This window comes from Salvia splendens, chromosome 13 (genome assembly GCF_004379255.2).
Source record: "Salvia splendens isolate huo1 chromosome 13, SspV2, whole genome shotgun sequence".
In the NCBI taxonomy this organism is placed as follows: domain Eukaryota; kingdom Viridiplantae; phylum Streptophyta; class Magnoliopsida; order Lamiales; family Lamiaceae; genus Salvia; species Salvia splendens.
Window position 1 is genome coordinate 30,888,821 of NC_056044.1, and position 24,717 is coordinate 30,913,537.

Genomic DNA, 24,717 nt, shown 5'->3' on the forward strand with positions numbered 1-24,717 from the left:
GAGTGCAGAAAATGAAATGTCTCTATTACTGTGGAACGGAGGAGTACATTATTCATCTAATCGTAATCATAATTCTACTAATATCGATGACACGTAGTATTTATCTTTATTCATCTCGAATTGAAAAGCTTCTTATATTTTAGATATCAAACCAAAATTTTACGAGAATATTTATCTCAAGATCCAAGTTTGGAAGTAAAATACTCTAGTATATGACCTGTTTGAAACACTTATTAATCTATAAACTCAAACCAAACACGGATCACACCAAAATAGAAAACATATAAATCTCATTTATGAATTATGAAGACAATCCCCACTATCCAAATCCATATATCTATACCATATATACAAAATCCCAAGTATATATACACACACACACTTCAACACTTTAAAAAAAAAAGCTTTTCCTCATCACATGAAATATCCCTTTATTTGCTTCACAAGTTGACTCCCTCAAACCTCAAAATCCCATAAAAAATCCCCTAAAATCCAAAACCACTTTTCTTCCTCTTCACATTTCACAGCAACAAGAAGCAAAGGTACTCACTTTTGCCACCCTATTAATGGCTTTCACATCTCTCCAAAGTATTTTTCTCATGATCAAATTAAAAATCTCAATTAATTCTTGATTATATCTAATTATATGCATTTTCTTGCATGTCGAATAACAGCTTCGAAGAAGAAGACATGTATCGGTCGAAGGGCTTCGATTCGAACCAAAATCTTTTAGCTGGCTACGACGATGAGTCTCTGGTTTACGAAGGCGAGTCGAAGAAGAAGCCGGCGCCGGGAGAGAAAGCGGTTCATTTGATCCCACTGGTTTTGATCTTCTGTGGCTTGGTGCTTTGGTGGTTCTCACATCCTGTTAAGTTGCGTTAATTTCATTATTAATGCAATTATTGTTACTGTATTTTTTAATGTTCATGTTGAAAGGTGTAATTTAACCAATCGTGATGGTTATTTACTATATATACGTGATATACCATATGATTTGTGGTTGTGGTTTTAGTTGAATCGCGTGTGTTTAGATTGGGAGTTTGACTTAAACCCTAACTTCATCTTTGTTTCTCCGGTCAAGCCGGGTTGAATGAATAACACGAGTTTTAATAACATATTAGACCGGCAGAAAACTGAGAAAGTGTCTCATTAAGGGCGAATATTGTAAATACTAGGAAGTGGTAAAAATGAAACTTGCACACTTTTTTGGACGCCTTGTAAAGTAATTGTTGCACAATTTAAGTGAAAGAAGAGAATATTATTTCTATTAAAGCCACAAATACTAATATTAATAAATAAAAATCATTTTTAAATTGAAAATTTTCTAATTAAAAATTATTTTTATTTTATTTGAATTATTACTTTTTAAAAGAAAATTACGACCGTACATATTCTTTTTATTAAGTGCATTATTGAAGTATATGGGCACCAATCACCTGTGTATATATAGGAGGTGTTCGTTTCAAACTTCAATGGATTAAATTTGATCGAGTCTTTTGAATGTCCTCGATTGGATACCAATCGAGTTCAATTTAATAATTAATTTCGAGACAATTAATCTTCACAATTTTGTTATAACAAAAATAATCTTGGATAATCGAAGGTCAATTCAATCTTAAATAATCTAAAGCCAATATTAAATTATTAATCTTGTCCACAATCAACAGTCTTTTTATATTCCATTTTAGCCCATTACAACGGATATATTTAAATCTATATTTCCCTAAGATAGCGTCACAGATTTTCAATTTTATATTGGATAAAAAACTTTAAACTCGTAATAAACTATTAAAATCAATAGAATTGCAAAAGGAATTAATAATTACTACTACTATATTCCAGAATATCATAATAGATTCTTCAACTAAAACAACACATAATTCTTATTCGTAAAAAAATAACAATAGAATATTAAAAGAAGCATATGTACAAAAATAATGCTGAAGAAATTCATCTAGTCAGTAATAAGCAGGTTTCACAGTGACCATCCATTGCATATTTCTGCATTGAGAGGCTAAATGAGTGATCGTCTAGTAGAGCTTTATCCTCGTGTGAATCGTCATCCGACAAATTGGGCACGATGAGAGGTCTTGCCCGCATTCGCAGCAGGTCTGTTCAACACGCGACAGAGGGGGAGAGAATGAATTGAGGATGATTATATGTGCAGTATTTCGTTCGACATAAAGTGTCAAAGAAAGAGCATCGTCGTACCTGGTGTCCGCAGCCAAATGCCATATCCTTCGGTTCAGTGATGCAGATTGGACAGAGCTGTAAAGATGAATGGAAGTTTATATCTTATGCAAATCACTTTATTCAACGGTCGATATACTAGACAACGTATTTGGATGTCTACGTCACTTTAGATATAACCGTAATAACATTAATAACCAAAATCTGACAAACATGTGAAAAGAGAAAATAATTGAAAGTTCGTGTATTTAGAGGCATAATTGTTAGTTCACGTGCAAAACGAGAATCAAGTGAAAATATGGATTTCTTACATGGTTCTCAGAAGAAGAATGGCTTCCAGATTGGCTTGTTCTTAAAACTGGCTCCCGCTCGCTAGAAGAAGGTGCGCTCGGCTGGAAACTGTTGGAGCGGGCAGGTTTTGGCGTGGAGAAAGAAGCTGCACCGTACAGAGGAGGAGGGAGAGGAACCCGATCTATACCTTTCCCTCTTGAAGCACTGGTTCACGTTTCAATTATGGTATGAGATTGCAACAAAAATCCCACAAAGAAATCAAAAATAAGGAACTAAACAAAACACTTATGGATGAGGATTAACCCAAGAATATTAAGCTCGAGTGTTGCTTTGTATTGAGAAGGTATTTCCATCAAAGCTGAAAGTGCAAACTCGGCCTCTTTACGGGAAGGGTCCATGTTTTTCGACATAATATCTGTGAAGTTTACGAACTACACGTGCGGGATAAAAGTAGAATTAGACTTCACATCGGTAACATTATGTTTTTTCCTCTGAAAATTTGTCATCAAGAAAGAGTTGGATGAGATTAATATACCTGAAAATTGTCGAAGGCACGAGCAGGAATATTGTCGTCAAATTCCTTCATCATATCCCAAGGCCCATCTCCAACTCCCACCAATATTATTGATAAGGGGTACTCACTGTAAAAGAAACAGTAGAGCAAGATAAAAACCGAGGAATTTAGAGTTCAAATCTTGATCAAATTTAGATAACTGCTTGTACATCCTTCAAAAACACTATATGATGACTACGAGTAAAGTACCTCGCTTTGACAATTGCATCAACCGTTTTCTTCTCTTGGGGACTTAACTGGCCACGATCAGTGTCAACACTTCTCGTGACCTGCCATCATGAAATAGGAAAATAAAATTACAAAGAAGATTCAGAAATCTATGGATGCGTGAGTTGTTGCTAGTGGTGAAAGCTATACTACTTGATTTTGATAACATTTATAAACAAGACTGACCAAAAACAAACTCTTTACAATCACAGACTGAAACTTTTCAGGGAAACTATTAATTTATATACCATTATACAATTTTTCATTGACATTTAGATCAGGGCATCAAAAAGGGACATTAATCTAACCTGCCCATCAGCTATAATCACTAAAACGTGGTACTGGCCACCGCTCTGTTCTACAATAGTGATAGCCATTTCAATGACAGGAGCAAATGATGTTGGTCCTGTAGAGAAGAAACGGAGATATTATTACCAGAAAAAAAAACAATTATAAAAGGTTTAAATCACAAGGCTCGGACATGAACCTGCAAGTCGCAATTGGGGAACTAGTTCTCTATAACGTGACATTACTTCCTCAAAACCCTCACAAAATCTCTCGTCCGGGAAAAAGCTGAAGACTTCTTGGTCATGTGTCGAAGCTGTCAAATATTACAACAATAATAAGATCAAGACCAACTTTTTCATGCTGTGGAGTGTCAGAACCAATAAGACACTCGAGAGTATACCATCTCCAAATCCGAAGCAAGGAATCAAATTGTCTTCATCGAATTTGGATAGTGTTCTTCCGATGATTGATATGGCTTGTTCATAGGGATTCTGCTCATCGCCAATGTGGTGCAAACTTCTCCTATGAAATGACCTGGCACCTGAGACCAAAGGAAATTGCAATAAACCAACTACTTTACTTCCAAAGCATTTGTTGCCAGGGAGAGTGTCTATACCAGTCCACTCATTGCTCTTTGTGAAATCAATACCAACTATTAAATTTGAGGATTCCAGACCAGCACGTGCAAGGGCATCCGTGACCTACAGCAACCAAGAACTCATTGAGCAGAGTCATTCAATAAATTGCTACTAGGAACCATTCAGAAAGTAAATAAACCAATGGGAAAAAATTGTTTCGAAAACAGACAGAGTCCACCATTGTTCCAAACAAAAAACATAAATCTATCAAATGTGTTTGTGATGGCCAAGCTGCTGCAGTGCCACACTGAGGCTGTACGACAACATTAGACAACTAGATCACAGAAGCTTTTATGTGCATAAACTCCTAATATTTTGGTATAACATGCAGCAGGACAATATTGCCAGATTACAAAATGCATTAGACATATCGAGACAGTAAGTAAAAATCAGGGTTCTTCGTAAGTCATTTAATATAACTAAATGTGTAAGAAGTCTTACTTCAGGTAATTTCAACTTTCTAAGTTCAATATTCAGATCTATGCAAGAATAGTCGTACCTGATCTATGTTATTGTAATTGTCATCTATTCTCGAGTACTTCCTCTCCAGCCTTCTCTTGGATTCTGGGGGTGGATCGCCATAGCTCGGAGTTGGAGGAGCATGGTTGTGACTAGACTGAGGATAGGCATTATGGCTCCATGAATTTGAACTGGATGCATAAGATGTGTACCGGCCTGATATTGACCTTTTCGAACTCCTGTTGCCCATTAGCTCTTGAACCTAAAAAGACATTCTTTCATTGAACAAGAATGTACTTTAAACAGAAAAATGAATTCGTCCACCAACACAAGCATGTTATCATAGCATTCTGATCAAACTAACAATTGGCATTACGTAGAAAGTTTTAGATGCTTGAAGAGTGTTTCTTTGTGAGCTTCATTTTACCTCTAGAATACGATGCAACTACACTTGATTCGAACCTCTATACCTATCGAGCTTTTTATTCGGCTCATCTTTACATCAAGAATTTGTCTATCAAATGGATACATTTACATGTGAAAGATACATATGGGGGCAGTTTCACATTTGTGAGATGATTTAAGCAATCAACTAAAAACAAATGAGAAATAGAAAGAGGGAACCTATACAAATAAGACACCTTGAACCAATACCAAGTTATAACTACAAAAAAAAAACTTCATTGCTAAATTGTATATAAAGGTAAAAAAAAATCATTGATATTCAAAACCAAATCTTTACAAAGTCCAATTTACCTGAACAAAACAAAATAATTAGGGCACACATGAATTATAGCGAAATCAGAAGGAATCAATCCTCCCATTAAAGGACGGATGATAAGAGAAACCAATACCTTGAAAATCTAATAAAATTCTTACTCCAAGATTGAGTTTTATTGGAGCTTTTTTAGTAAACATATAAAAGCATAACCAAAACAATTGTGGGCATATAAAAACAGTTCAAGAATCAGCTCATTCTCTGCATCTAAACCCATCAAACTTCGAACATTTTCACATTAAAATAACCAAGGAAAATTATTAGTAAAAAAAATGTGTAGATAACCTAACATGAAAAGGGGAAAATTGAAATAACAATTTGCCAGATATATAGCATGAAAAATTTAAAAGCTATGAACTTTTATATCAGTTCCATTGTTGTAGAATCCTTCCTCACCTCGTTACTGCAGTTTTAACACTCTCTACCTCTGAGCATTTGAGTGACGGTGAAGAGAGTGAGAGAGAGAAGAGAATTAAACTACAATTGTGAAAGTTTTTTTGTCGATAAAGTCACATGTGATATTTAATCGACGTGTTGCTTGATTGAATAAAATCATTTACGGTGCAGATTTAGTTCTTATTAACTTGATTAATTCCTTGCAATTATATCTAACTTTAATTAATATGATATGGTAAGATGTGATAGCATATCTTATCCTCCATTAAAATAAATAAAGGCCCGTTTATTTGCCAGGAAAGTAAGAGCATCCACAACCATGCTCTTGCCAGCGGCACGGTTGTGGGCCCGGGCGGTACTATTCATGCCTGCTCTCTGGCAAGAGCACAACACCCACAACTGTGCTCTTCCGCAAGGACGAGCACAATTAATATAAAATTCAATTACACAAAAACATTTCCATAATATTAAAATTCATTTAAAACCCACAATAAATATTACAAATGACAAATAAAATTAAACATTGCATAATTAAAATCCTAAAAATTAAAAATTACATAATTAAAATCCTAAAAATTAAAAATTACATAATTAAAAATCGAACATGTCGGCCGTTTGCCCAGTAGCGAGTTGTCGGATGGCACACGTACACTTCTGCAACGCCGTGATACTTTGCCGGCCGGCTGCATCTACACCTGTTTGAAAGTATTCAACACGTGCGGACAATGTGTTGACAATTCGCATGAACAAGCGCTTTGACATGCGAAAACGGCACCTGAAGTAATCTGCCGGAAACCGCGGCTGGTCGGCAAAGTAGTCGGCAACGAGCCTTTCGTGGGCTCCCTCCCGGTCACGATGGATGTACCGTCGATTTGATCTGGTTCGTTGAGGAGGAGGAGCAGGGGTATTCGCCGCGACATATGCTTCGTAAGCGGCACGATGTTGTTCGTAGTATTCTTGTTCTTCGCGTTCCGCTTCCGCCATAATATGGGTGAAATCCATTTGAGATTTTGAGTGGGTGATGAATGTGTTGATAGTTTGTATGAGAATTATGAATGAGAGATGAATGAGAGATGATTTGATGTGATAAATGGATGATGAATGTGTGTATTTATAGATGATTTTGGGGGAAAAAAAATAAACAAAAATAAAAAAAATTCAGAAAAAACGGGAAAAAAACGGCCATATTTTTGGGATTTGGAAAATATTTTTTTTTATTTTTTAGCATTATTTATAATTAAATACCGATTTTTAAAAAAAAATAAAAAAAATTTAAACACAACGGCTATGCCGTTGACGAATGGGAGCGCGCCACGTGTGCGTCCGCTGGCACGGACGTGCTCGATACATCGAGCAGCGCCGTGCCAGCGGCGCGGCTGCAGCGGCGGCGGTCCTGCGCCTTGCCAACGGCGCGGACGGCGGTGGCGTCTTTCGCCACCGCTGCGGATGCTCTAAGAGCATCTGCAACGGTGAGCACAAGCTCTCCGTCCGTCCTTGTCGCTGGCAAGGACGCGCTTGTCTGTCGCTGCGCTCTTGCCGCTGGCACGGACGTGCTCTTAGCTAAGAGCACGTCCGTGTCAGCGAGTAGGGCGACGTGGCGTGTTTCTATTGGCCAAAAATATAGTCGTTTTATTACCGTTTTTCATCCAAAAATTAAAAATATATATATATTCGGATTCCCAAAAATATAGCCGTTTTATTACCGTTTTTTTGAAATTTTTTTGAATTTTTTTTTAAAAATTTAATCCCAGAACCATCTATAAATACACACATCCATCATCCATTTGGACGAAATTCGGTCACTTGTGAATTTAATTATGTAATTTTTAATTTTTAGGATTTTAATTATGTACTTTTTAAATTTTAGGATTTTAATTATGTAATTTTTATTTTTTAGGATTTTAATTATGTAAATTTTATTTTGTTTGTAATTTGTAATATTATTCCAGAAATTTTTAATGCATTTTAATTTTGTGGAAATGTTTTTATTCAAATTGAATAATAGAATGGTGGGGCCCTTGTGCTCGTCCTTGCAGAAGAGCACGGCTGTGGGTGTTGTGCTCTTGCCTAAGAGCAGGCAGAAAAAGTAGGGTCGGGCCCACAACCGTGCTCGTTGGCAAGAGCACGATTGTGGATGCTCTAAAATTGATAGTGAAAATGATTCTTGGGAATATGAATAATGGGAATATGATTTCTGATAATTTTATTTTCCTGTGTTTGAAAACATGATAATATTTTGAATTTTAGATTTTAGTTTAAAATTAAATTAAAAAATATAATAGTTAATTTATTATAAATATATGCTATAGATATATATTATCGACATTATTATCATGAAATTAGTTTTTATTATAAGATTCTTTTGATAATGTGCCAGCGTAAAAGAAAATAACAACTTACTCATCAATAGTTAGATTACTAGTAGGCCTTAGTATGAACATGTGCACATCAACTCTATAAATTTGAAGAAGCATACGGATAGTTTGATACCATAGCTTGAACGAGGAAAATTTAACCCAGAAAAAAAGATGCAAGAATGAAAATATGAAATATGCCTAGCCCATACTTGACATCCAAAGCAAATATACAAAATTGGTTTCGCAATTTGCACAATAAATAATTACAGAAAAAGAAAGGGAAAAGGAAGAGAAAACCAAAGGAAGAATTAATTCATCAATATGAGTAGCCACGTCAAGAAGCAGACATTCAATCAACCAAAAAAAAAACAATTAAATAAAAAATGAACCAACCAATTACATGTTATTACAAAAATATTTCCTTGGTGACAATACACGCACAAAGATGTGGGTGTGTGCGCTTTTTGAGTTTTTGATAGTATCAAATACAGTCAATTACACAAACTATACATTTACACATGACAATTTATATGCAGACAACTAATAATAGATCACATACACAATATTTATGAATTGAAAAAAAATCTATGGAGAACTTACTTTGATAATGGAAATAACCATGAAATTAAAAGATTTAGAAGGAAAAGATAACTCGGTAGAGCTGAGAAATCGACAGAGGTGAGATACGGTGGTAGAAGAGAAATCGGCAAAAATAAGAGAGATCATATTTTTATCGTATTTTTGGGGCCTTATTTTTAAAATCCTCAAATTAGGGAAAATGAATAACAACTTTAGGATGAGGAATTAGAAACCCCATTTTTCCTCTAACTTTCCTTGATTTTAGGAATAAGATTACTTTACTTGTTTTCTTATTATTGACAAACGCTGGATTTTAAAATTCTAGGAATCAAATTACTTTCGTGGTTAGAATCCTGATAAAGAAACGGAGCCAAAGTGATTGTGAATTGTTTGAACCAAATAAAGGTCACCTCATAAAAACATATTTTGGATATGCATAACAATAGGGGCGAAAATGAAATAGAAATAAGACAGCTTAATGTGAGTACATGCTTGTTCATAAACTAAATTGGGTTGATGAGAAAATAAGCTTGAAATTTTACATTATTAAATTAAATGAAAATAACATGATCGACTAGCTAGCTAGCTAGGTTTAATTTATTAATTAATTTTGTTTTGTACAATGTTTAGTAGAAGTGAATGTAATTCGTTGACCTAATTTTGTATACATTGGACAAAAGCTTATAGAAGTCGTCACGACAAAGAAATAAATGTAGTATTTGATTATAACCCAACTCAATGAAGACGATTTCATAAGTAAGTCATTTTCAATTTATCGCTTTCATTTTCTACTCCATGTTTTTAATCCAATAATATTTAAGTGAATTGATATTTCTATCAATAACTATATGGATCAGGATAAGCTCCTTTTGTTTCTCACATTTGGACGATAATAAAATTGATGATCCTATTAATCTCTCCTATGTTACATCCCCATGATCCTCTTGTTTATCTAAACAGAGTTTTAATTGAATATGATAATGATACTCTTTCAAGCTCCAAATGCTAACCTATGCTCATAAATCCTAAATGGTCTTTCTATATAACTCGCCACTTAAATAATAGTGTACCTTATATGTACTTCATGAATAAATGATCTAATTTAACTTCTACTTTCTTTGTCCCATAAGAGTATACATTTTGGGTTAGATATAGATTTTAATAAATAATTGATAAAATAAAAGAGATGTCAAAAGAAAAAATAATTAAAGTATTACTAATGAAGAATGATTGTCTCACCTCTTAAGAAATAAAAAAGTTGCCAAAATTAAAATATGCATATTCTTGTGAGACGCACTAAAAAGGAAATAGTAAATACTATTGTGAGACGGAGGGAGTACATGTTTTTAAAGAATGTAAAAGAAAGCGAGTGAAAAAAGTAATAAAATATGAGAGTGTTATATTGCTAACTCAATACTTAATTACTAACTACAACTAAATAATAAGCATTAGATATTCAAATTAAGGGCCTAAATTATTATCCCCGGAATATCAATAAGATCAACAAAAAACGTCAATAATGATATTAAGGTCCATTTACAACAAATTAGTTGTAACTAACTTTTGAAAAATATCACATAACTTTAAAACGCATATAACTTTCTCGATTTAAATTATTTTTTCGCACAACATATATAAATTAAAGATATTCTAACGAGATCTCACTTGCATATGTTCCGATGTCAAAATTTGAAAAAAAATTCAAAAATTTTCAATTTTTTTGTACAGCAACGAATGTCAACATGATATATAAAATATGTCAATATAATACATGTAGAATGTCAATATATGCAATGTGTTAATATTCTCAATGCATTGTGTTGACATTCTCAAATCATTGTGTTGATATTTTCGAAACACTATATTGACATTTTCATCCAAAACCCTAATTTGGTAGTTTTTTTTATCTTTTTTTATTTAATTAATAAAAATGAAAAATTATATGTGGCAAATTGTAGACCACAAATTTTCTAAAATCATATTGTCTTAAATTAGTTGTAGTTAGCAATTAAATGATGAGTTAGCAATTGATCACTCCCATAATAATAAAATATCCCCTAATAATAAAATATGTGTCATATGTTAATTAAAGAAATAATATTTCATATATGTGACCTAATGTAATGTGATTTTTGGTTGCTAATAATTATAAAGTTAACTATTGCATTATATGCTCAAACAAGTTAGTGTTATTTTTTCTACTAATAGAAATTTGTTGTGTTTCAAAACATTATCATATTAGAACTATTTGGTTTTTTTTTCTCAAACAAAATACATCAGACGATAGCCGTAAACTCCATGATTACGTAAAATAATTGTTTGTTGAATATTACTCATAACATTTGACTTTAGGATAAGAAAATTACAATCATGATTAGCTTTTTGGTTAGACGCTTTGAGATGAAGATATCTTTTTGGATTTGAGTTTTTTTGCAATCAAATCAAATACTAGTAAATAATTATTTTATGACAGTTTTAATAAAGATCAGATATACAATAAAATAATCTGACTGGAGTGAATTAAAAGTGCTTTTAAAAGTATATTGTTCAAAAGATTCTCCACACAATAATACAAAATGGTCCAATAAGCTTGAACACTTTTATATGGATCGAAAATTAAATAAACAAAAGTATTATTGGTGCACTAACTTTTGTATGGTAAAAAGGGAAGATACTTTGGATTATCTATTGCAAAAGACACTTCGCAGGAATATTATATATTCAAAATAGATTCCGTCTACTTCTTTTAAAAAAAGTACTCCCTCCGGGAGTTGCTCTTATCGTGGGCACGGATTTTAAGAAATGTAAAGAATAACAAGTTGAAAAAGTTAGTGGAATATGAAACCACTCTTTTATATTGATTTTATAATAAAATGTGAGTGAATTGAGTTAGTGAAACGTGAGACCTACTTATCATTTATGAAAAAAAATGAAGTGTAATTCTTATTATAGGACGGACCAAAATGCCAAAGTGTGACTCTTATTATAGGATATAGAGAGTATATTTTTTCCGTCCACAATTCATAAATGCATGCCTCATTATCTTCTTTTCGATTTGTCTGGCATTAGACATACCTTATTTATCTTTTACTAAATAGTAAATGTCAAAACTGGTCCTGAACGTATGCTCATTTTACGATTTTAGTCATAGACTTTATCTTTTGTATCCCGAGCATTTCAACTCGGATCACAATTGATCATCCGTTAACAATTCCGTTATTTTTTAACAGTCAACGAGTTTAACCCGATTTTGACCAATTAAAGAAGTTAATTATGATTAATTACACCCTAATTATTTCCTTAATAATTTTTCATTAAAATATAAAACTAATAATATAAAAAAAACAAAATGAAATACACTACACGGCTGAGTTGAACAATTAGCCAATTTGAGAAGGCATTCGAAACGTCTCTCTCTCACCCTTCCCTTCACTTCGACAGTCTCCTTCTCCGACCGGCAATCGATCGGACGACGAATCCAAGGCTTTTGACGATTCGGAGTGAAGCAAATTTCTTGCAATTGCCAGACTCGTACCGGAATCGAAGGTCACATCGGCCACCACTCTCGCCGGACCAGGCTGCGGAACCTCTGCTGCAGGACGACCTCTCCAGCATTACGAAGTTGAGCGACTATGGTTCTTTGTTTCTTCCAGCGAGGAAGAAGATGAGCCGCACGGTTTTGAAACGCTAGTGAACTGTGAATGAATCTTAGATTCATTTCATGTATTTATCATAAATAATTTATGGTTTTATTTAAAAAATAATTTTGATTGTTAAATAATTAAAAATTGCTTAAGTTGGTCAAAACTGTGATTAAAATCGCTGACTGTTAAATATTAATGGAATTGTTAACGGAGGACCAATTGTGATCCGAGTTGAAATGTTCGGGATGCAAAAATTCAAAAGATAAAGTCTATAACCAAAATCGTAAAATGAGCATATGTTCAAGAACAATTTTAGCATTTACTATTTACTAAAATATAATGACTTATGCTCCATTAATAATTTGTACCCACTTTTCTTGTTTTTCTCAATACTCACACCAACTGTGAAATGGATATAAAACTAAACAGTCATGCAATTTTCTGGATTGAACAATTATAATTAAAATTTTGTCAACTTTTTTAGGCTGCAAAGGCGGGGAGTCTATAGAACATACACTAAAACTGTAAACAACTTTTTATTTAGTACAGTAATTAAATAGTCGTACCAAGAACATACACTAAAACTGCAACACTGTCATGTTATGGAGGGCCCAGTGGGCCGTACTTAGCAATTGCTAGTTAACTGTTGGCCCATCTTTGTTTATGCATAGAGAATCAAATCACAATAATAATTAAATCCGTGTTAACAATACTAAACAATGAAACCGAAAGTGGATCGATTGATCTCGCTCTATCTGCAATTTGTTCTGCTTCACTCGATCTCCCTAAGGCTCATTAAGTGTAACAATGGTGGAATGATGAAATAGATAATGATCACATTGAATAATTTTTTGAATTCTAGGTTATGCATTTATAGTTTGGAAAGAAATTGAGCTTATGTCGAATCTTAATAAGTCATTCTCACTTACATTTTAGTATTACTATAAAATTAGGAGTAATATTTAAAAGTAGGACCCGAATTTGTCTAACTTTTTCAACTCACTTTTAATTTTATTTCTTAAAATTCGTGTCCAGTCAACATTTGACAAAATTTAAGGGAAGAGGGATTACTAGTAATGTTGACTGTTAAACCGTTGCCTCTATTTATTCAAGAATTTTCCATTCTAACTTCCACCTCCACAAACCCTAACCAAACCACACCAAAATATAGCAAAACAATAAAATGATTATGCAGATTCTCATCATTCCATTTCTCACATTCATCACACTCTTCTTCCTAGTAAGAAACACACGAATAAGAAAGCCCGGGAAACTCCCTCCCGGGCCGCGAAAGCTCCCGATCTTCGGCAACCTCCACCAGCTCGGCAAACTCCCCCACCGCTCCCTCCAAAAACTCTCCCAAACCCACGGCGATCTCATGTACTTACACCTCGGATTCAGCCCGGTATTAGTCGTCTCATCAGCCGACAAAGCCCGTGATATCTTCAAGCACCACGACCTCGCCTTCTCGGGCCGGCCCGCTCTCTACGCATTCGACAAAATATGCTACAACCTCTCCTGCGTCTCGACCGCACCGTACGGAGCCTACTGGAGGGAGGCCCGCAGAATCGTAGTCCTCGAGCTGATGACGGCGAAGCGGGTCGATTCGTTCCGCCACATCCGGGCCGAGGAAGTGGCCCGGATGATCGACTTCATCTCGGGTGCTGCTCCGGACCCGGTCGACTTGAGCGCGGCGGTGTTTGATATGTCGAACAGCGTCGTCACCCGCGCCGCGTTTGGGGCGGCGGGAGGCGGCGGCGGGAAGAGTTTCAAGGAGATTTTTGGTGAGACGCAGAGGCTTGCGGCAGGGTTTAATTTGGCGGATTATTTTCCGGGTTTGGGTTGGGTTAATCGGGTCAATGGTGTGGATAAAAGGATTGCGGAGAATCGTCGAGATTTGGAGGGGTTTTTTGAGAGGGTTATCGGAGAGCATCGTGATCGGATGGTGGAGGATTCCGGCGAAGTGGATATCATTGATGTGTTGCTTCGAGTGCAGAAGGAATCGGAGCTCACTGATGATCAGCTCAAGGCTGTGCTCTTGGTAAATTATTTTTAATCATTATTATTAATTATTTTAATAAAATGGATAATAGTCATTTAATTATAAAGTTTTGTAAAATTTAAGATTGTGTCATGAACTTAAAAATTGGAATAATGAATTACGAAGTTTTAGTTTTTCTCAATCGTCTCATTCATATACAAAATGCCGTCTTTTAATTATGTTTAAAACGATGCAATTTGTGCATGGATGGGACAATTGAGAATAATTGAAACTTAATAATTACTTTTCTAATTTAAAAAATCATGACTTAAATCAGAATTTGACCAAACTTTACAATTGGAATGACTATTATTCATTAATAAAAATATAAATTATGAAAATATATGGAGTAAGAAAGGATATAAATGCTCGTCGTTAATGCCTAAATTTACATAATGCATGAGAGATATGTTTGAACAAATGGCTAAGAATGTGTCGTATAAAATATGTTTGCTATACACACCACATATAAATTACTAGTGGGGAGAATTATTCTGGTGATTCAATCGCGACGGCTGAGTGGTCTTGATAATTCGGTCAAAATAGTTGATAAGTCTAAAATGTCTCCGTCTAAGAATTGAAAACTATCCGTCCTCCAATACTTGTCGCACCTATTTTTAGCAATAGATTTCATATTCTACTAACTTCATCGCACTCACATTTTATTACTCCATCTGCCACTATAAATAATCCATGCATTTTACCAATATTTATATTTTCCTTGCAATTCCACTCATTTACACACAATAAATACCAAAGGATATATTTGTTGCGGGAACCGACACTTCGGCGGCAACGATCATATGGACGATGACCGAACTCATCAGGAACCCAACCGTCGTACGAAAAGCTCAACAACAAGTCCGAGAAATCGCGAAAGGTAAATCCATGGTGGAAGAATCAGACCTCCCAAAACTCACATACCTAAAGCAAGTCATCAAGGAGTCATTCCGGCTCCACCCGCCAGCGCCACTGATGATTCCGCGAGAAACCATCGAGCCATGCGCCATCGACGGTGGTAGGTACCACATTCCCGCCAAAACAAGGGTTTTCTTCAACGTGGCAGCAATGTCGACGGATCCATTAATATGGAAAAACCCTAGGGAATTCTCTCCGGAGAGGTTCGAGGATAGCGACGTCGATTTTAGAGGGCAGCATTTCGAGCTGCTGCCGTTTGGTGCTGGGAGGAGGGGGTGCCCTGGGATCAACTTCTCGATTCCGGTGGTGGAGCTGGCCGTGGCGAATCTTTTGTTCCGATTCGATTGGAAGCTTCCAGAAGGAATCTCAGCGAAGGATATTGATATGGATGAATCTATTGGGATTGTTATGCATAAGAAGACTCCTCTTTGCTTAATAGCTTGCTCAGTGAATAATTAGAGTACGTGGGGTACATACATTCAAAAATAATATCAATGTTATTGTGATACAGTAATTTTCATAATATATTATGTGCAATTGAGACATCGTTCTAGCTTACACAATGTGTTTTAGCTCCTAATTTATAGAGTGGTATCGATTTATCTTTGTTAATAACATAAAAATATATACAAGATCATGGATGACATTATATAATTCAATAAGATTCAACATAATACACATGATGAAGGGAATATCATTGATGTGTTGCTTCGAGTGCAGATGGAACCTCAGCTCACGGATGATCAGCTTAAGGCTATACTCTTGGTAAATTCTTTTTTTAATTATTGTTTTAATTTTTTAATAAAAATATGAATTGAGAAAACGAATTGAATTGATATTATTACTAAGTGTTAGATATGTTTCTAATTCATCCATAGTTAGTAATGAGTCTACTGTAATTATATGATTTGTGATCAACATAACTATTTAATAGTAGATCAGTATAAGCGAACATTTAAGGTAATTGTTACTTTGTTGTTTGTTCCTCAGATAAAGTTTGAATTTTAAATTTATGAAGTTATTGTTTCGTTCACATTTGAATTCGAAATTCCAATAATAAATGAAAAATCAACCTATTTTATTTAGTTCTATGTTACGCGTGTAAGGGATATATTGCTTTTAAAGAGACCATTATGTCTGTACCTTTAAAAGCAAACTATCCTTTGAATGTTTTTAGATAATAGATTGTATATCTAAGAATCTAAAATTTTGGTGTATAATATCTCCGATCCCATGTTGAAATATGTGAGTTTTGTGATGGCGATCGAAATGAACACGAACAAGAAAACAAGAACAATATCAACACGGCGATTTTACGTGGTTCGGCCTTAGCTTACATCCACGAGAAACTATATGAGACCTTTTTATTCACAGTGATGAGGATGGAGATTACAAACAAAACACTCAAATGGAATGAAGAGCAATATACACTCTCTATCTAATCGTCAAGATATGAGTAACTTCTACTTCTCTCTTCTTCTCTCTTTGAATTCGTATTTTTCTTCTCTCTTTCTTCTGCCCTTTTATACTCTACATGAACCGCTCCAGCTCTCTCTCCTTCATGCTGTTATACAACGGTTAAATCATAACAACCTCCTTTAACTGCATGCACGAGCAAGCTACGTTCGGTTTCATCCGAGCCTTCAGCTTCAGCTATGAGATAATGCACCGAGTCATTGTTGATCCATTTCACATGGACAAAATCCTAACAATCTCCACCTTGGACATGTGAAAACTTCACTCATACTACGTTTCCAATCTGAAACTCCACCTTAACGAGCAACCACATTCACCAGCTTCAAGCAGTGCATCAGTTTCGAAACTGGTAACGCCTTAGTCAGAGCATCCGCCGCATTATCCTCTGTGCCCACTTTTGACACCTCCACTTCACCCTTTTCAATTCGATCTCTGATGAAGTGCAATCGGATATCTATATGTTTACACCTTTCATGAAATACTTGGTGCCTCGCTAAGCATATCGCCCCATTATTATCGCAGTACACTCTGACTCTCTCTTGTGTTATACCAAAATCAGCCAAGATTCCTACCAGCCATATCCCTTCTTTCACTGCCTCCGTAAGTGCAACATACTCGGCTTCTGTGGTTGACAACGCAACAACCGATTGAAGTGAAGACTTCCAACTAATGGCTGTACCATGAAGCTTGAAAATGTACCCGGTCTGAGACTTTCTACTGTCTAGGTTCGCAGCATAATCCGAGTCGCAATATCCAACTAATGGATCATCTTCACCATAATCACTCTTCTGAAAAAGTATCCCAAGATTCTTGCTTCCCACTAAATACCTGAGAATCCATTTCAAAGCACACCAATGCCCCCTTCCATGCTCTTTCATGTATCTGCTGGTAACACTGATGCTGTGCGCCAGATCGGGTCTGGTACATATCATGCAATACATGATGCTTCCTATGATGTTCGCATAAGGGATCAATGACATCTCTTGTTTTTCCTTGTCATTACTTGGGATCTGCTGTAATGACAGCTTGAAGTGTTGTGCCAGAGGAACTGAAACACTCTTTGAACTATGCATCTGGAACCTCTTCAAGACTTTCTCTATGTAGTCTGTCTGCACCAGAAAAATCTCCCCTTTTGCTCTATCTCTTCTGATGTCCATGCCAAGGATTCTTCTTGCCTCTCCCAGATCTTTCATCCGAAATTCTCTACTCAATTCAGCTTTCACAGCCTTTATCTGCTCCATAGTAGCTGCTGCCACTAACATGTCATCGACATACAACACAAGATAGGCTATAATTCTTTCTCCATCAGTCTTCACATACACACAATTATCATAAGCTGACTTTGAAAAACCAATCTTACTCAGATGGGAATCAAACTTCAGATACCATTGCCTACTACTTTGCTTTAACCCGTACAAACTCTTCTTTAGTAGACAAACCTTATCTTCTTGTCCTTTAACAACAAATCCTTTTGGTTGCTCCATATATATGGTCTCAACCAAATTTCCATGTAGAAAAGCTGTCTTGACATCTAATTGGTGTAGTTCCCAATCCTTTTGTGTAACCACTGACAGGAGAATTCTTATTGATGAATGCTTCACAACTGGTGAAAATACCTCGTTGAAATCCACTCCCTCTTGCTGCAAGTATCCTTTGGCTACCAATCTAGCCTTATACCTGATCTTATTCCCCTCAGAGACCTCCACCTTCTTTTTGAAAATCCATTTGCACCCCACTGGTTTCTGAGATGTTGGTCTGTCTGTGAGTATCCAAGTCTGATTCTGCATCAGAGAGTCAAATTCTTCCTTCATGGCTTCGAACCATTCTTTCCACTCATTTCCATTCATTGCATCCTCATAGGTAGCAGGCTCATCAAACTCTATACACTCACCCACACTTAATGCAAAGTAGGCCATCTCATAATCTGAAAATCTAGCTGGTAACCTTGGTGCTCTCTTTGGTCTATTCCTTGCTAATCCTGGACCTTCTGGAGTGATGTTCGTGGCTTCATCTTGTCCTGTATCCTCTGAGTTTCCCGGAGAATCTCCAATGTCTTCATTCTGACTACTACTGACAGGCTCCACCTCAACTAGAGCTGTCCCTTTGTCCTTAGCAAGATAAGGCATCACATCCTCATTGAATGTGACATCTCTGCTCACAATGAGCTTCCCTTGCTTAGGTTCTGTACACCAAAGTCTGTAGGCCTTCGAGCCACTCTGATATCCAAGGAATATGCATCTAACTGCCCTTGACTCCAGCTTACTCTGTCTTATGTGAGCATAGGATCTGCAGCCAAATGATCTCAGTTTGTTGAAGTTAGGCATCTCACCATACCACCTTGCATCAGGGATGTCAAAATTAATGGCTGATGAAGGTGACTTGTTTATCACCACTGCTGCAGTGGCTACAGCTTCACCCCAAAACCTTTTATCAACACCTGAAGACAGCATCATACACCTTACCCTCTCCATAATGGTTCGGTTCATCCTCTCAGCCACCCCATTTTGCTGCGGATTCCTTGGTGCTGTTCTGTGTCTCTGTATTCCTTTGTCCTTGCAATACTGACTGAACTCTGAAGATAGATATTCTAATCCGTTATCCGTCCTTAAGCACTTGAGGCTGAGACCTTTGTCCCTCTCCACCATCACATGCCATTCCTTAAAGAATTTAATGGCATCTGCTTTCTCCTTAAGGACTTGCACCCAGAGCTTTCTTGAATAATCATCAATAATAGTCATGAAGTATCTTCCTCCACTCATGGTTGCAGGTTGTGCAGGACCCCATATGTCACTGTGGGCATACTCAAGGATGGATGTTGATGTGTGCTTGCCTTTAGGGAATGGTAATTTCTTGCTCTTCCCCATCATACATTCTTCACACTTCTTGAGATCCTAATTCTTCTCCATTCTGAATACTCCATCCTTGGCCAGCTTAAGCATTCCTTTTGTGCCTAGGTGGCTCATTCTAACATGCCAAGTCCTCAGACTGATCTCACTTTGTGCAGAGTAGGCCTTCCCAGTGACAACATCTGCATCAAGGTAGTACAGAGTCTGTTTCTTCACTGCAGTCATTGCGATCTTGGATCCCTTGCAGATCAATAACTTGCCATTTTCTGATCTGAAATTATACCCTCTGGATTCAAGAAGTCCCAGGGAGATGAGATTCCTCTTGATCTCTGGTATAAACCTAACATCAGTTAGCAAAATCACAGAACCATCGACCATCTTCAGCATAATGTTGCCAACTCCTCTTATCATACAAGTTTGGTTGTTTCCTAGGATTACTGAGCCACTTAATGCCACAAAGTCCTCAAACCATTGTTGGTGTGAGCTTACATGAAAGCTACACCCAGAATCTATTATCCAGGATTCCCCCATTTCCTCAGCTACTACATTCATGATCTGATGCACATCCTCTTCCTGAACCACATCTGTAGTCCCCTGATCAATGCCTTCTGCTGCTAGTCTCCCCTTCCATGAGAAGCAATTTTTCTTAATGTGTCCGGGTTTGTTGCAGTAGTAGCAACTCCTGGTCTCTTTCTTATCTCCTTTCTTCTTATCTGGGAAGTTCTTGGTGAAGGATGCCTTCTGTTTTCCCTTGAACTTCTGTTTCTTGACATTCAGAATCTCAGCAGGTGCATCACCTTTGTTGCTCTCTGATCTCTGCAGTATCTTGGACTTCAATGCGGTTTGAACTTCTATGAGAGTGATGGATTTTTCTCTCCCATACAACATAGTATCTTTGAAATGCTCAAAGGACTTTGGAAGAGCATTTAACAACGCGATCGCCTTGTCTTCTTCTTCCATCTTGGCATCAACGCTCTCCAAATCGTCTAGGATCTTACTGAACTGATCCAATTGGTCTCCTATCTCCTTATCATCACAGAATCTGAAAGAGTACAATCTTTGCTTGAGGAATAACCTGTTTGCGAGGGACTTTGTCATGTATAGATCTTCCAGCTTTTTCCAGATTGCAGCCGCAGATTGTTCTCGAGCAACTTCTCTCAAGACCTTATCATCCAAACTTAGGATGATCACGCTTTTGGCTTTCTTCAAGATCTCAATCTTCTTCTCTTCAGATTTCCCATCACCCTTGCTGGGCTCCAAAGCTTCATCCAAACCCTGATGAGTCAGCAGAGCTCTCATCTTGAGTTGCCATAATCCAAAGTCATTCAAGCCGTTGAACTTCTCGGTATCGAATCTTGCTACCGCCATCTTCGAGCAGCCTTCCCACAGACGGCGCCAATTGTGAGTTTTGTGATGGCGATCGAAATGAACACGAACAAGAAAACAAGAACAATATCAACACGGCGATTTTACGTGGTTCGGCCTTAGCTTACATCCACGAGAAACTATGTGAGACCTTTTTATTCACAGTGATGAGGATGGAGATTACAAACAAAACACTCAAATGGAATGAAGAGCAATATACACTCTCTATCTAATCGTCAAGATATGAGTAACTTCTACTTCTCTCTTCTTCTCTCTTTGAATTCGTATTTTTCTTCTCTCTTTCTTCTGCCCTTTTATACTCTACATGAACCGCTCCAGCTCTCTCTCCTTCATGTTGTTATACAACGGTTAAATCATAACAACCTCCTTTAACTGCATGCACAAGCAAGCTACGTTCGGTTTCATCCGAGCCTTCAGCTTCAGCTATGAGATAATGCACCGAGTCATTGTTGATCCATTTCACATGGACAAAATCCTAACAAAATATTTTTTTTTGGCATGATATTTAAGAAAGTGGTATGATATTAAGTCAGTGAAAGTGAAAAATAATAAATGCGACACATAATAAAATAAAATAAAATAAAAGTGATTAGAAAATACGAATCTTTTAATAAGGGGCTGGTAGGGATATAACTAGGTTGAAAGAAATTAAGAAAATATATGGAGGAAGAACTCAAGAAAGGATATAATGGCTGTCGTTAATGCCTAAATTTCCACAATGTATGTGATACGATTATATCTTCTGAAATATCTTTCATATATCTATTATCATATCATCATATCTTTTCCATATCTTTATTATCTTGTTTACCAAGTTAGGTTATTCATACGAGTAATATAAATAGGATCTATTGTTATTCTCATTATTCAATCAATGAAATCATAATTATTGTCTTTTATCTTTATTTAGTTTTCCGTTCAGAATTTTCGATTGTCGACAAGGTTTCTCTGCGACTTTCTTTATCTTTTTCACTTGATAAGGGTTTTTCCCTTATCAACTGGTGCTTTAATTGCGATCTCACCATGACTTCCAACGATGAAATCTATCTATCTTACCTATGTGACCAGATAATGGCTGCCTGCAACAGAATACACAAGAAGTTGGACGAGATTGATGAACAACATCACGCATACCACGAACAATCCTCCGATTAGCCGGTTGCATCTGCTGTCCCACAACCACCATACGACCACCAGCCATTAGTCGACGCAGGGTTAAACCCACCGCACACTCAACCGCCCGACCCCCCGAATTGGCAGCAGCCATACCAGCCTTACAATTGGAGCGCAATCGATCAGACCTTCTGGAATCCCCACCCACAACAACAACCCAATCCTGATCCACCAGATTGGCATTGTCACTCACCGACCAACAATCAGCCCACATATACGGCGCCACCATATGACCAATCGTCGTTAGTTGATGCGGGATTTCACCCACCGCTCACTAAACCGCCTGACCGGAGGATGGAGGTGTTTGTCGAGATGGAGTCTCATCTTGCTGTCACCAACCGTCGCGTGGACAGCCTCCATCCGCCTGATTTTCCTGGGCCGGAACCACCGAATGCTCACTCGGATTGGCAGCAGCCCACCTCAGGACTGTTGTCGGGGTTCAACCTACCGCCACAGGGCCAACCGATTTACCCTCCAGTGGTTTCCCGGCCGCCACCACGAGCCCTGATGATTCCTCCGTGCAGCCCCGAAGACCAACGAGTTTCATCTTGTGAAGTAATCTCTCCACCGAGTCGACAACGCTCACCGACGGCGCCGCTGCCGGCCGCTGAGGCACCGCCTAACGCTGACGACACCCAACACCCATCGCGTCTACATCTCTCGTGTTCAATGAAAAAGGAATGGGGAAGGGGATCGCATGACAGTGATGGTGAATGGAGATTTTTTCTGAAGAGACATTGTAATGAGAAAGATGATAAGTTGGTCGAGCAGAAAGAGAGTGTCTGTGAAGTTGAACAGAAGAGGACTGAGTTGTTTTCTTTAATCCTAGAGAACAGAGAAGATAAAAAGGATTTTGATGTAAAGTTCAAGGGGGTAAAGGAAGCATACAAGGCCTTGAAATTGGAGGTGAGGTATCTAACCTCACTTAGACGAGCAGGGTTAGTGTATGAATTGACTAATGCTTCAAAACCCGGCTTGACTCGCATCCAACATGGTCCTTCCTTAGTAATTTTTGCTGGAAATGGTGAATGGAGGTGTTCAACTATTCGGTGTATGTTTGACCCAGGAGGCTTCCTTGACGCTCATGGTTTCCACCTTGAGGACAAGGTGGATTTCAACCGTGGGGGAGTTGATACGATTATATCTTCCGAAATATCTTTCATATATCTATTATTATATTATCATATCTTTTCCATATCTTTATTATCTTGTTCACCAAGTTAGGTTATTCATAGGAGTATTATAAATAGGACCTATTGTTATTCTCATTATTCAATCAATGAAATCATAATTATTGTCTTTTATCTTTATTTAGTTTTCCGTTCAGAATTTCCGATTGTCGACAGAGCAAAGTTTCCATTACCAGTATGAGAGATATGTTTGTATAAAATCTCGTATGCTATACACAACACATATAAATAGGAACTAGTGATATTAATTATTTTGGCTGATTGATTGTTAAGGGAAACACCCTTAACACTGATTCAATCACGACGGCTGAGTAGTGTTGATAATTCGATCAAAATACGTAGAAAGTCTAAAATGTCTCCATCTTGGAATTGAAAACTGTGTATTTTGAGCAATAATATTCATCACCATTTAATACAATTATAACTCTTGATTTATTAGTTGGAAGGAAAACATCTTACTAACTAGTTGCGCTTCGTTGTACGGATGGTAAAAGTCCCAATTTGAAAAAAACACAATCACTAACTTACCAATATCAATATTTGTTAGGATCATCCGCTGTATATATTTCACTGTTATCTATATTTATCTTCACAATTCAACTCATTATATATACGCACCACACCACCACATAATGTATTTGTGGCGGGAACCGACACTTCGTCGTCAACAATCATATGAACAATCTATTAAAATAACATTAATTTTTTCATTCGTGGGAAAAAACAAACCCGGGGTAAAGTTCGTGATATTATTGCCAAATTTAAAGTTCGTGGGAAAAACCCAACTTTTTAGAAGTTTCATGATATTAGATGTCAATATCCCTTAATTTTATATACAATACCCTCTCCGTCCCATAAAAGATGTCACACTTGTGTGACAGCACGAGATTTTAGGAGGTTTTATTTTGTGTGTTAAACGGAGAGAGAAAATATAATTTTTATATTCATGTGAGAGAGAAAATACAAAAGATGTCACACTTGTGTGACAGCACGAGATTTTAGGAGGTTTTATTTTGTGTGTTAAACGGAGAGAGAAAATATAATTTTTATATTCATGTGAGAGAGAAAATACAAAAGATGTTACACTTGTGTGACATCTTTTATGGGACAAACTAAAAAGGAAAGTGTGACATCTACTATGAGACCGAGAGAGTATAATCTTTCTTCTTTGGATTTTAATATCAGGTCAAAGATCTTCCAAAGAGGGAGACAAAAGAATCACTTGCAGATTTGCAGAAATTAAAAAAAGTTACATTTTGCAATTTTAATTGTTTTGTATACATATA

At 36.7% G+C, this 24,717-nt stretch overlaps 2 protein-coding genes across 2 annotated transcripts; one reads left to right on the plus strand and one right to left on the minus strand.

Annotated features, from left to right (window-relative positions):
- Positions 1-1,815: 1,815 nt before the first annotated feature.
- On the minus strand, positions 1,816-5,976 carry LOC121762232 (E3 ubiquitin-protein ligase RGLG2-like). The gene is made up of 12 exons (XM_042158049.1): positions 5,822-5,976; positions 4,688-4,909; positions 4,167-4,251; positions 3,951-4,091; positions 3,750-3,863; positions 3,571-3,668; positions 3,245-3,324; positions 3,017-3,122; positions 2,785-2,912; positions 2,502-2,685; positions 2,212-2,268; positions 1,816-2,111 (listed from the first exon to the last, which is right to left on the minus strand). The coding sequence occupies exons 2-12, from the start codon at positions 4,895-4,897 to the stop codon at positions 2,031-2,033; spliced, it is 1,284 nt and encodes a 427-aa protein (XP_042013983.1). The 5' UTR covers positions 4,898-4,909; positions 5,822-5,976; the 3' UTR covers positions 1,816-2,030.
- Positions 5,977-13,531: 7,555 nt separating this feature from the next.
- Positions 13,532-15,918, plus strand: LOC121760137 (cytochrome P450 71A9-like). Its single transcript, XM_042155752.1, has 2 exons — positions 13,532-14,442; positions 15,202-15,918. The coding sequence occupies exons 1-2, from the start codon at positions 13,585-13,587 to the stop codon at positions 15,817-15,819; spliced, it is 1,476 nt and encodes a 491-aa protein (XP_042011686.1). The 5' UTR covers positions 13,532-13,584; the 3' UTR covers positions 15,820-15,918.
- Positions 15,919-24,717: the final 8,799 nt, after the last annotated feature.